The sequence below is a fragment of the Aulostomus chinensis genome, chromosome 5 (assembly GCF_037954235.1).
Source record: "Aulostomus chinensis isolate RoL2024-O1b breed Wild chromosome 5, RoL_Achi_v1.0, whole genome shotgun sequence".
NCBI classification, from domain to species: Eukaryota; Metazoa; Chordata; class Actinopteri; order Syngnathiformes; family Aulostomidae; genus Aulostomus; species Aulostomus chinensis.
The window spans coordinates 10,789,680-10,803,079 of record NC_141324.1 but is presented as its reverse complement, the minus strand read 5'-3'; the positions used below and the strand labels follow the sequence as shown (position 1 = coordinate 10,803,079).

General features: G+C 48.9%; 1 protein-coding gene across 1 annotated transcript; it reads right to left on the bottom strand.

Annotated features, from left to right (window-relative positions):
- Positions 1-1,395: 1,395 nt before the first annotated feature.
- On the bottom strand, positions 1,396-9,136 carry bpnt2 (3'(2'), 5'-bisphosphate nucleotidase 2). The gene is made up of 8 exons (XM_086203095.1): positions 8,405-9,136; positions 7,359-7,431; positions 7,125-7,271; positions 6,398-6,557; positions 5,515-5,610; positions 5,128-5,289; positions 4,835-4,960; positions 1,396-4,451 (listed from the first exon to the last, which is right to left on the bottom strand). The coding sequence occupies exons 1-8, from the start codon at positions 8,521-8,523 to the stop codon at positions 4,309-4,311; spliced, it is 1,026 nt and encodes a 341-aa protein (XP_086059221.1). The 5' UTR covers positions 8,524-9,136; the 3' UTR covers positions 1,396-4,308.
- Positions 9,137-13,400: the final 4,264 nt, after the last annotated feature.

Below are 13,400 nucleotides of genomic sequence, written 5' to 3'. Positions count from 1 at the left end.
CCATGCCAGTAGCGCCTCCTTGTGGAATAACATTCACTGCCTCATCTCCAACTTGAACACTGAGTTTCTGATAACATGACGTATAATACCCACTTGATCCTTCGCTCACATTCCGTTTTGGCACTTCTCCAACACTTCACCATGTTCTCTCATCCCACCACACTCTCTCTCTCTCATGGTGGAGGCTGCTGTGCCAGGTACCAGCCTACTCATCAGGAGCCATTAGGGGTTCAGGATCTTCCTCCAGGACACTATGGTTAAGAGCCCCCCCACTGCCCTTGATTCAGAAGCTCCCTCAACTTTCAGGGCCTACGTGCACGTTGGCCTTATCTCTGCCACATTAGAGTGTCTGCCTCATGACTGAGGCTGAAGTGTCTGACGCAGATCTTCTGTCATGAGGTCCATGTTGACCTCTGCTTAGCAGCCTCTGTTCTTAGAGTGCAACAATCTGCAACTGTTCTACCTCCTTCTCACCCATGGCAAGTTAGAGCTGTCGCTCTGCAGCTCCCTGCAACAGCTGGAGCTTCAACAAATAGGGGACTCGGAGCAGTTTTTCAGCTGCCGGGAGTGTCACGCTGAGCTAAACAGGTTTAATATGGATCCCAGGACTTTATCAGGCTAGCATCTGACTGTGCAGAGCATCGCTGGTCTTGGCCTGTACCAGTGTGGTACGTTTCCACATCAGAGGTCCTCAAGAGAGCCGACCTTCAACAAGCTGACAGCTCAGTGGAGCTGCTTCTGTCACTCAAGAGGAGCACTTACATTGAAAACTTACTGACAGTCAACTGGCCAGACTTAGAAGAAGGGGCCTGTCTAGGTTCTATGGGGGACCCAGCCATCAAAGTGACCTGACACCACCAAACCCGGCCCCAACCTAGCGGCTTGGAGGTCATGTCAGGTACATGACTAATCAATGAAATTGAGGAGCATCCCTAATGTCATTGCTGCTGGTGCACAACACTGGTACGCCATTGGCATGCTAGCACGACAACACTGGTACGCCATTGGCATGCTAGCACGACAACACTGGTACGCCATTGGCATGCTAGCACGACAACACTGGTACGCCATTGGCATGCTAGCACGACAACACTGGTACGCCATTGGCATGCTAGCACGACAACACGGGTACGCCATTGGCATGCTAGCACGACAACACGGGTACGCCATTGGCATGCTAGCACGACAACACGGGTACGCCATTGGCATGCTAGCACGACAACACGGGTACGCCATTGGCATGCTAGCACGGCAACACTGGTACGCCACTGGCATGCTAGCACGGCAACACTGGTACGCCACTGGCATGCTAGCACGGCAACACTGGTACGCCACTGGCATGCTAGCACGGCAACACTGGTACGCCACTGGCATGCTAGCACGGCAACACTGGTACGCTATTGGTACGTCAGCTTGACTGCACTGGAACATCATTGGCACATTATCACAGAACACTGGTGCATCACGGGTAAGTTAGCACAACACTGATGCATCATTTGTACGTTAGCATGACAACAGTGACACATCGTGGGTACATCAGTTTGACAACACTGGAACATCAGCACAATAACAATGTGTGTCATTGGTACATCAGAACGACACTCACGGTACATTAGCATGATAACACCGGTTCATCACTGAAACATCTGCAAAACAGGGGAATGTTCCCAGTTTGTCACTGATCTCCAGGGACCTCCATCATGTAAGACTGTCTTAACTGTTGTCCAACAAAGTGATTTCCCCGCAGGACTGAGTTTTATTTGGCACTGGAAGGATGAAGGACCAGGAGCATCAGGGCTGATGTGGCTGCTACCAGCAACTTCACCCCTGGGTGTCTTCATATCTCACACCTCGGAGATGAATGTTTTCTATGATTGATCCTAAAAGGACATCCCTGCTCCTGCACTGTAAAGAAGTCACACCTCAGGTTGTATGAGAGGGAGGGATTTAATGGAGGGTCATGGTAACATGCAGAAAAGTAACAGGTAGTTACAAACAAGATCAGCCTCAGGTATTTCAGGTTCCACCAGCAAATCCACTTGATGCTGACTAAGATCTGAGTGGAGCATTTGGGGTTGGGCTGAGTTCGGTAGAGTGGGGGGGTACTGCAGTGCTGCGGCTTTCCTCTAGTGTGTAGTATGAACCCTGTGATGCCACCACCACAGCTTTTATTCGCAGTTCTCACCTTCAGTCTGAGAAAGCACGTCTGGTAGGAACCTTGACACAGACACACCTGAGGCGACACAGAAGCAGCTCCACTCTGTGCATTTCAGCAGGTGCGTGACACACATTCAGGCCTGTTACGTGTTTCCACAGCACAATTGTCAACCTCACCACACTGTTGATGGACACACCCATCCCACCCACCCGCGTCCTGTCTGATGACACAAGGACAAGAGCGCGTCGTAAGTTGGAAGCCAGGTGAGGGTAGGGTTAGCAGACAGCAGTCTCCATCACACTGATCCAGGATGTCACTTGGATTACTTCAAAGGCTGACTTGAATGCTAATTATTTTCTTGATCAAAAATGTAAACCCTTGCTCCATTAAATAATTGTGAAAAACGACAGCCACAGTTTCTGGTGCTCTGTTTCACGCTGCAGTCCGGGGAGGCCGGCCTCTACATTGAGATCCAGTGGATTCTTTTTCTAATCTTTCATGATTGCTGGTGACGTGGCGGTTTCTTCGACAAGGCCCACTTGTACGACTGAGGCTCCATCAGGTTCTGCAGGATCCTCAGCCTGTCACTCTTGGTTGGAAGGGTGGAAGTGTTGTGGAGGAACTGACACTTGTCTGAGAACAGACTTTCATCTGGAATGAAAAGACTAGCGTTTCTGTCAAATGACATGGAGTTTGTGGTGGTGAAGCTTGATCTATTGTTGTGGGCGGGGCCACAGCCTACCGGCATCGATCCTTCAGTGGTCTGGCTGTGCTGAGGCTGCACCGATGAAACGCTGGTAGAACCTGGCTGTGATGCTGCTGCCGTTTTTTGTACTTGGAACACTGGAGCAAGTATTTTGGGAGTTTAAAGCTTCTAATTGTTCAACAGTTACATTTAGTGAAATTAATAAAAGCCACAGACGAGCTCGGTCCAGAGGACTGGGAGCCGTCTGCCTCCTACACACACGAGGCTGTGGCGTTGCCACGGGTGCCAACAATGAATCAAGCCTCTCTCCCACTGCCCTGCTCACTGAGTTCGGACTGCTGGAAACTGTCTGATGAAGACAGTCCCTTCTTTTCTTTCTTTCCAAATAAAGATTCTTGGACATTTGAATCAAAGTTCAAATACATGAAACTGAATTCAAATATCTGAAATTATACTACAACTGCACTAATAAGGGGCAAAGAAAGTGTTGTTTTTTGAAAACTCTTTCCACGCTTCTCCTTCAAGGCGTAGTGGAGGGGCTCACAGCGTGGAGCACGACCAGTCGCCAACTGCTTACAGAGATGCTTCTCCTTCTCTTCCTCCTGTTGGCTCTGACACCGGCTACATGCACGATGACCAGCCACTCTGAGACAGAGCAGGGTCCCATCACTAGGCGGGAGTCCACTTCCTCATGAGTTAAGACCCTTTAACACCCGACACAGTCAAATACGGATAAATGGTGGAGACAACCTCGACCCAGGCCCGCGAGAGAAGCAACAACTATCAGCAGTCACAGTAAATCCTTCCCGGAAGACAGAGTCCTGACCGTCAAAACCATCTGACGGGGCTGGCGTCACCGTTGGCGGTGCTAGTGCTAGCTTAGCCTCGGGGTGATCCCAAGTTAAAAAGCCCCGGCCAGAAGAACCATTGGAGGATATCAGTGAGGTGGTGCTGGTGCAGCAATGCATGTTGCCGGGCTCACTCCTCCACCTCGGTCCAGTCTGGAATACGTTGTGCTCCGAGTTCCTTTGCTCTCACGGGACGCGTGATCAAACTTGACCTTCGGATGATGAGAAAAAAAGATTTTTGTTGTATTGTTCAGTAATGAGCTGCTTACTTCAGCGTTCACGCCACAAAAGACCAGGCGGGCAGCCATAGTCCTCTCTGAGACCAAGGGGGTGTGTGTGTGTGTGTGTGTGTGTGTGTGTGGAGAACAGTGTATCTCAGCAAAGCTGCAACCATGTTTGTATGTCCCAGTGTGCATTGAGAGCCATTGTGTGTCCAGCGGCAGCCATGTTGGTTCCTCAGTTCTTCTCAGTGTGCCGTGTCAATGACTCCAACCCATCTGATTGCCAGTGAGGCCTGCTTGGGTTTGAGAGCCTCTCTCCAGGGAAGGGCTGGCACTGTTCCCTGACCAGAGCACCAATGGCCGTCTCCACCTCCCTCACTGCTTGTCAGGGTCCCAGTTTGGGAGCCTCTCCAGGATGGCCTTGTGGTCAACCCCGACGCTGGCCACTAGTCCTTCCTTGTTGAGTGGGGCACCGCTGTAGTCAATGTCCTCCCCCTTCAGAGTTGTCATGTGACCTCCTACAATGGAAATGAGGCTGAATTATGATGAATGTAAAGATCAGATGAAGTCTGAGCACGGGGCTGTGTGTGCGTGTGTGTGCGTGTGTTACGTTTTGCTAATACGCAGCACAAACTGATGTTAGCTTAACTTCTACTTCCTGTCTGAATTTTTCAGAATAAAATTCTCAAACAGCTCTGAAAAACATCAGAGAGAAATAACCACTGTACTGGGAGGGACTTTTGAAGGTAACTGATCCAGGATCAGGCCAAATCAGACAAACAAGAAATAAATGGAACATAAATTTCTTCATCATGGTGAGGACCAGACGACTGATCCAGTTGATGTGAGGTTGAAACACAACCTCATGAGAGGGGAGGGCTGGCGGCAGAGGAGGCGTTACCTAGAGCGTTGAGCAGTGCTGCTCCGGCACAGATGTCCCACTTCTTAATGAAGGTGATGTGGATGTAAACATCAGCCTGCTCGGTGTCACCTGGCGGCATCGCCACCAGAGACAAGACTTTATAACCTGGGAGGGAGAGAACACAGCTGCTTTCACAGGATGCCAGTGTGACGGTTCCCAACCCCACACAACCACACCCTGTGGAGTCCCTTACACAGGACCAACACGCACACACACACACACACACACACACACATTCAAATCTTTTGATATAAAATATGAAAGTCCCTCACCTGCTCCACCCGCTTCCACAATCGCTGTTGAGTTTCCAAAAGCATCCTGAATATAACTTTTAACTTTTCCTGAGTGGGAACGTGACACAATCACTTTTGGAGGGTTCACACTGTAGGAGGAGCGGGGTCGCATGTTTGACCCCTGACCCACAAATGCCCAGGCTGTGGAGAGAACGAACACCCCACACACACACACACACACACACACACACACACACACACACACACACACACACACACACTGATGACACCTGAAGTAGCAAAGCTGCTTCACTAACACCATGCAACATTCCATCTTCAGGCCTTTCAACAAAACTGATTTTCAAAAATGTTTCTCGGGTCACAGTTTCAACCCACAATCATCTAGTCAGGGACACACACACTCACCAGTGAAACCAGTGAAGGGCTGGTGTATGACCCCGATGACTGGTTTACTGCCCACCGCCACACACACCATAGTGGTCACATACTGGACCAGGTTCTCTGTCCAGAGATGCAGGGGAGAGAAGCCAGACAGGCGTCAGCATCGTCAGGGCGACCTTCATCGTCGTAGCCCTCACACGTCACCTCCACAAACCATGAGCCGCCCAAAGCTAACACCACGAGTGTTGCTTTCACCAAGGAAAAGTACGACTAAATATCGCCGTCAACAAACCTTTATTAGGTGACGAAGACGAGACGCAACGTTAATGCTGGTCATGTGATGATGACGTGACCAGATGTATAATAAAGCAGTGTTGTTGACAAATAAAAACGAGACTAAATGTGGTTTACGAAATAAAAACCATGCTAAAATGTCTCTGCATTTTTGTTGACCAAAACTAGACGAGACTAAATGGTACGACCTCATTTCGTTGAAGTATTCCACAGTTTCCCACTGCGCAGATGCGCGTGACGTCACTTCCTCAAGCCCTGCGCGCACCGCATTATCTAGAAGATGCATGCAACTGCCGGTGCCAGAGAAGTTCGAGTCGAGCGTAAACGACATCTGCGAAGATCGTAAATTCATCACCGTCGTTTGGAATGGACGGGTTCTTGAGTCTGCTCCTAAGATGACCTGGTCTGGACCATGACCGGGTTTGGCTACAGTTCAGGTTGGTTGTGTCTGCTCCTCTACTCTCTGTATTGACTGGGTTGAATAGAATTGCATTCCTAAAAAGAGACTAAAATACAATTTTCATTGACTAAAACTACTAAAAACTAAAATGTCAGCTGGAGACAAAGGCAAGGCTAAGACGACTATAAAAACAGGCAGCACGAGCGCACGCACCTGTGTACTCCTGTGTGGCATCTAAAGGGTCGATCCACACCGTGACGCTCCCCGCAGGAACGTCCTTGCCCCCCTCGATCCGGTCCACTATGTCAGCTGGGATGTCCCGGCTCCAGATCACTTCCTTGTCCACCATGTTGTCATGTTCCTCACTGTTCACCTACAAGTCAGCACAGGCAGACTGAGGACGGGCGCTCCTTGTGTCTTCAGGCTTTATCGAACGAGACAAATGGGAATTCTAGCCGTCATAACCCTCTCAAATGTCTCTGTTCTACTGGGATTTGGTAAATAGCGTTCGCCACACACCTGCCTAGTGGCGAGGCACAAACCAGCAAGAAACCACTTTCTGTGACGGGCCTGGAAGCTGCCATGTCCGTGCCTCTCCCAGGTCCTGAGACCTTAGGAGCCCCAACACCGAAATGACACCCAGGGGTGCTTCCAACAGTGGTTGCTCTTATTTCCCCTTTTTGACATCCATTTGTCTTCCTTCAGTCTTTGACGACATCAAATTCAATTCCAGAACCACAAAGCAAAGATTGTCATCCTCAAAATTCCACAAACTGGTTGAATGAGTTTGCTGGCAGCCTTCATCACAAACCTCAGCAGGCTCTTTCTGGCTCTGTGAGGACTTTTCAGGTTAGACTGCTTCAGGTCTTATTTCAGCAGCAATCAGGAATTCCTTGGTTGCTCTGCTATGACCTGCAGAACAAGTCAAGGTTGTGCTCACCGTGATTTCAGGGAAGGTGTTGCTGATCAGGTTGTACATCTTTCTATGAGACTGCAGGTCACCCATTGTCAGGAGTTCACTGGCCCCCTCCTTTGTCTTGCCCTTGGACTTCTCCTTCAGGGCATTTTCCTCACGCACCTTCTTCACCTGGGGAGGGAGGAACAACTCAGGTTTCGCTGCAGCGTGACACTCAACATTCACTGGTTACGTGTCAGCTCAACCGACGAGTTTTACCTCTTTGCCACCGAGAACTGCAGCCTCCACAGAGACGGCCAGCAGCTCCCTCAGGTCCACGTTTCTCTTCTGCCTGCACAAACAGAACCAGACACTGATCAAAGTCCCCACTTCACACCTGGCAAGGTGGCTGCTTCCAGCTCAGGCTTCAGCCCCGCAGCGTCCCTCTGAACGGTGAGCAGCAGCTGACTATGATGGACACATCCCACCATGTTGTAGTTCATGACACTGCATCCATGTCCCAGCCCACATGTGCGCACGTGTTACCACGGCAATACTTCTGTGAGGGACATGGCGCTTGTTTCCAGGGCTTGGCGGGTGTCGTGTGTTCCCCAGCTTTGAACCACTGCTCACCTTTACTAACATTGTTCAAAAAATTCTGGATGTGGATGTGGATGTGACGGCCTCCTGTATACCAGGGCCTGCTGTGTGTGTGTGTGTGTGTGTTTTGTTTGTCTTGCAGGTATCCTGCTGGTAGACGGAGTCCTCTAACTGGGAGCACCTGGCCAGTCTCCCAGTGGAGTATTGAAGAACCGTCCTCTCAGCCCTCTGGTCCTTCTCTCTTGATCCTGACGGCACCGTGGTTCAGCCTACTTATTAGTTTAGGTTGCTCCATCCGTCTGTCTCCACCCACTACTCTCCTCGCCTCCATCTACACCCACACTGACTTACACGCCTCATACTTTCAGACATTTATCGGTATGTCAGAGTTCATTTCTTCAATAAATGTGTACCCTTTTTTGATCCACTGAACCGGGTGGTGGCAGTGGACGTCTTGGATTTAAAATCAATTAGTCAGGAATACTTGAGTATTGCAGTATCTATGGGATCGTGGTACCTCTGGTAGTGCCACTATACTCAGCCTCCTGGTGGTCTGATCGTTCAGTATATCAGCAGCAACACACACACACACACACACACACACACTTACTGTTCACGAGTGCAGTAGTGGTAGAAGGAATACAGGTGTAGATGGTGTGGTACACGTGTTACACGTACATGTACTCCTGTTGTATTCAACCACCAGGAGCAGCGGGGACACTGACCTGGAGGCAGCCCAGCGGGTGGAGAGGACGCCGGCGTACAAGTGGTACAAGACGCCGACTCCGAGGAGGCAGAACACGGCCACCCCGAGCGGCGAGAGGCGGATCCCCATGGGAGGCATGGCCGCGGAAGGAGCGGCACCGGGGGGAGCACTACTGTACCCGGGACGGTAGTCCAGCGGGGCAGGAGAGAGCTGGAGCGGTGTGACGTGGCTGGCGGAGGTTCAAACCGCTCCTGCAGTGGGCTCGGGATCGGGCTCCGGATCAGGCTCCGGCCCCGAAGACGACTTTCCCCGAACGACCGGCAGGTTCGCCTGTTATCGCCTCATTCCGCGTTCTTGGTCTTGGTAGTCTGAGTCGATGAGGCGGGTTCCTTGGCGTCGAAGGCAAAACAGAACAATCCGGTCTGTGTTTGCTCATCTTCCCTGCCTACGTCATCAAAGGTCACCGCTGCACTTCCGGGTTCATAAGCGGAAGGATCGAGTGGATGAGCCGGTTCCTGTTGTGGTGATGCCAGCAAACCCGGGACGAGCTGCGTCCATTCCGTTCTTTGTTTGTACACGTTAATTATTTAACATGATGATTAACGGCGACCCCAACTCACAAACGCATTTATTCAGACCAGGAAGTGACGTGTGGCTAGCATGGAGGGCCAAGTGTGGGAGGAGACTTCAGGGCACTCATCTGCCAAATGAAGGCCAGTGACTGAGGCTGCGTCCGAATTGCCAAGTACCAACCTACGTCCTCCTGCTACGACCTACCGCTGCAGCCTACTGCTACAACCCAAACATGGCGGCACCATTCAGACACCCTAGAAGACTGGTGGGGAAGCACGACCTCTGCTGGCAGAGCACAGATATCGCAATCAGGTGTACAGCAGCAACGAAAGCCCCACCTGCTGGCTTGGCTGTGGTACTGCACTCCACTCTGAGCACCTTTCACTCATTCTCGATTATTAAGCACATGAACGCACCTTTAGTCATCAACAACGACTATAAATGATGGTGCTGCACCAGAATGGGAGACTGTTGGTGCGCTCCGATCGCCCTGCAGCTCCCTGCGCACGGTATACAGCCATCTTAACTGAGGCTCCACACCGCAGGGGACACTTCAGAGGGAGCTGAGCACGGTACAGGGAACAACTGAACAACTGTTGTACACTTCGCCGGAAGTTGACAAGCAAGATTCCCCCATGATGCATTGCGGTGTCCGTGCGGCGCGGAAGATTAAAAAAAAACTCGCCAGCGGCGGCAGACGTGCGTCCGAGCCTGGAAAATAATGGCGAATAATGAAAATGAGTTCATTTGCGTAAGAACGGTGACATCACCTGCACAACAATTCCACAAGAATGTTGATAAAAATTTAGCATCAGCATTTATTTCGTGCCACTCCAATCGTAATTTTCGGCACATCATTATTAATTTTAATGACATACCAGGTATAAATGAACAAATATTGGCTTGTTACACTTTCCAGCATCACAACATAAGAACCCGCTGAACAATAGTTTTTAAGTGACCGTACAAATCGTACATTTCTTAAATCACGTTTAATTAACAAGAACATTTATGACGTTTAGTTGTTTCATGATGTGATGCTCCAGGAAGTGCATTACAATAAAAACTAAAATGAAGGGTCATGTGTGTTCTGTGAAGGCAGTTTTATTTTGTAGCGCATGCAATGTTTTATTTTGGTGAAGACTAAAGGAAGTGAGGAATGCGCTGGTGACGTAGCAGGGTGTTCCGAACGGAGGAACTTTGACGACGCAGGGTCTTCCCTGAGCAGAGAGTACGGTGCTGGTCGGAACGCAGCCCGTTTGTTGCGCAAACTTGGCTTGCGGGTTCACAAGTTTTTAGGATGCACCTGAACCGACCTACAATGTGGGCGTGTTTAGGCTGGAATTTAGGTTGCGAAGTAGGTCGCTACTGGCGCCAGTTGTGGTTTGGGACAGCCTCCGACCTGCTCTGAGACCTACGATCAGACCTGCTTGGCAATTCGGACGCAGCCTGAGTCCCGTCCTGGACCAGCACCGGGCCGGAGGATGGCCGGTTCCGGTCGGTATGGGCTCATGGCATTTGCTTTGTATACATATAAATGTATGCATATAAACATACAAATATATCAATGTACAAATACAAATGTATGTATATACACATACAAATATATGTATAGATAAATATGTACATACATATGTATGTAAATATACACAGGAATAGAGTAAGTATAAAAATATAAGTTTAAAAAAATCATAAAATAAGTGTACAAAATCTTGAATAGTAACATTATTAATAGTTGCAAAATAAACATCAAAGCAAGAATGAAAAACTGCGTTATATACAAAGGTGAACATGAGCTTAACCCCACTAGATGCCAGGAACGTATACAGGACATGTACAGAAGTATTGCCCAAAGTCCGGCACCAGTGGTTTTACTATGTACTGAGTAACTTTACTGTATACAGAATCAAGAGATTACACACAATGCTATACTGACTTTATACTTTGTTAGGTGTGAGAGTTCAGGGTGGTGATGGCTCTTGAGAAGAAACTCTTTTCCCATCCATTTTTTGATGCTCTGATACACCTGTAGCGCCTCCCACAGGAAGCAGCTCAAACAGGTGAGACCCAGAATGAGCAGATCCAGGATCAGTGGGGACGGAGAGAGAGCAGGACAGAGACAAAGACAGAGAATGGAGGAAGACAGAGAGACAGAAGGAAAGAGAGGGACAGAGAGAGAGAGAGAAAGGAGGAGAGACTGATGGACAGAGACAAAGACAGAGAATGGATGAAGACAGAGAGACAGAAGGAGAGAGAGGGACAGAGATAAAGAGAGAGAGAAAGGAGGAGAGACTGATGGACAGAGACAAAGACAGAGAATGGAGGAAGACAGAGAGACAGAAGGAGAGAGAGGGACAGAGATAAAGAGAGAGAGAAAGGAGGAGAGACTGATGGACAGACGGGGACGTGAGCAGGTGGAGCTACGGGTGGCAGCTGGAGCCTCTTCAGGTCTGGAGCCTCCTCCAGCAGCACCAGGATCTGGGATGAGGGGAGAAGAAGAGGAGTTAGGAACACGTAGCCAGGATGTGTCTGATCTTAGCGATGTTACGTAGATGGAAGAAGGGGTCCTGGAGATTTGTTGAATGTGGGAGTTAAAGGGTCCTGGTCAAAGAGAACTCCTAGGTTCCTTACGGTGGTGCTGGGGGCCAGGGTGGTGCCATCCAGGGTACCTGTCTCATCAGATCAGGTGGTCCTCAGGTGTTTGGGCCCAACACAAGAACTTCAGTTTATCAGAGTTTAATAAAGGAAATGATGGTCCTCCATGTTTTCCTGTCCTTCAGACAGGCCTCCAGTTTAGTCAGCTGCTTTGTTCCATGTGGATCATTGATGAGTTCAGCTGAGTGTCGTCTGCATAGCAGTGAACATTAATGGAGTGTTTCCTGATCATGTGACCTAGAGGAAGCAGGTACAGGGTGAAGAGGACTGGTCCAAGCACGGACCCTTGTGGAACACCAGAACTGACTGTAGTGGCCTCAGAGGAACCATCATTAACTAGTACCAACTGAGATGGACCTAGTAAATATGACCTGAACCAGTTTAGTGTGGTTCCTTTAATACCAGTGACAGGTTCCAGTCTCTGTAGAAGGATATGGTGGTCAATGGTATCAAAGCTGCACTGAGATCTAATCAGACCAGCACAGAGACCAGTCCCTCACCTGGAACCAGTAGGAGGTCACTGGTACCTTTGACTAGTTCTGTTTCTGTGCTAGGATGAACCTGGAACCTGACTGAATCCTCCAATCAGCTGTTGCTGTGGAGAAGTCACAGAGCTGTTTAGCAACTGCTTTCTCCAGAACCTTGGAGAGAAAAGGAAGATGTGATGTTGGTCTGTAGTTGGTAGAACTTCTGGATCCAGGCTTGTTTTTTGAGGAGGGTCTCATTCCTGCTACTTTACTTTACTTTGTCAACAATGGCAGCAGCGCCACCTCCTGGGCCAGAGCCTGGAGGATTGTGAGTATTAATGTGACTGGAGGAGTGGATTCATTCAGACTAGCATCCTCATCAATCACCAGCCAGGCTTCAGTGAGACTCAGCAGGTCAACACAACTGTCAGATATCATTTCATTCACTGGTTCAATTTTCAGCATCAGAGGTCTGATATTCAATCGTCCTCATCTAATTCTGATATTCTGTTGAGTTAATTTAGTGGTTGTTTTAACTTTGATGAGGTTTTTCTGATTGACTCCTCTACAGTAGAACTGGAGTGAATAAACTGGCGTGGTGGAAAGACACAGTCTCTATGGGAGTGTGGGTGGGTGACTGCCCCCTAGTGGACGCGTAGAGAAACATGTAAAACGGCAGCTCTGCTTCCTGGTCTGAAATCTGGATTCTCAAGGTTCTGGTTCTATTATAAACTGGGCCATATTTCTAGAAATGAATGCCGTCTCTCCTAATCAGACCAGGTCTCCCCCAGAAAGTTTTCCAGTAATTAATTCAGAATTGAATTGTAATGTAATTACAGAATCAGATACTTAACTGGCCACAGAGATTTAAGACAGCCCTTGAGACGTGGCCCACTCAACTAACTAATGTTACCCACTATGCTAACTTCCACAAGGCTAACTACTTAACAACTTTTTTCTAAGTAAACCAATGTTAGACAGTCCTTTTCTGGCAGCCAAAGTTAACCTGTGCCAAATGAAGTCATTTTAGCTCGCCTTTCTCCGTGGGTCCGAGCAACATGTGAGAAGCTAACTAACATTAGCTAGCATGGGTTCAAACTAACTTGAGCTAAGCTAACTGACGATAGCCAGTTAGTTTAATGCAGGTTGTACTTCAAATGACAAGGAAAATGCTGTTTTGCCTTAACTTTTTTAAAATATTCACAAAATTACAATTTAATCCTAATTGTGACCTAAATAATGCTTGCACAAATAGGATGTATTTGTATTTACATTTGAATATTGTCCACACTGGAGTTGTCAAACTCTGAACCTTCGATG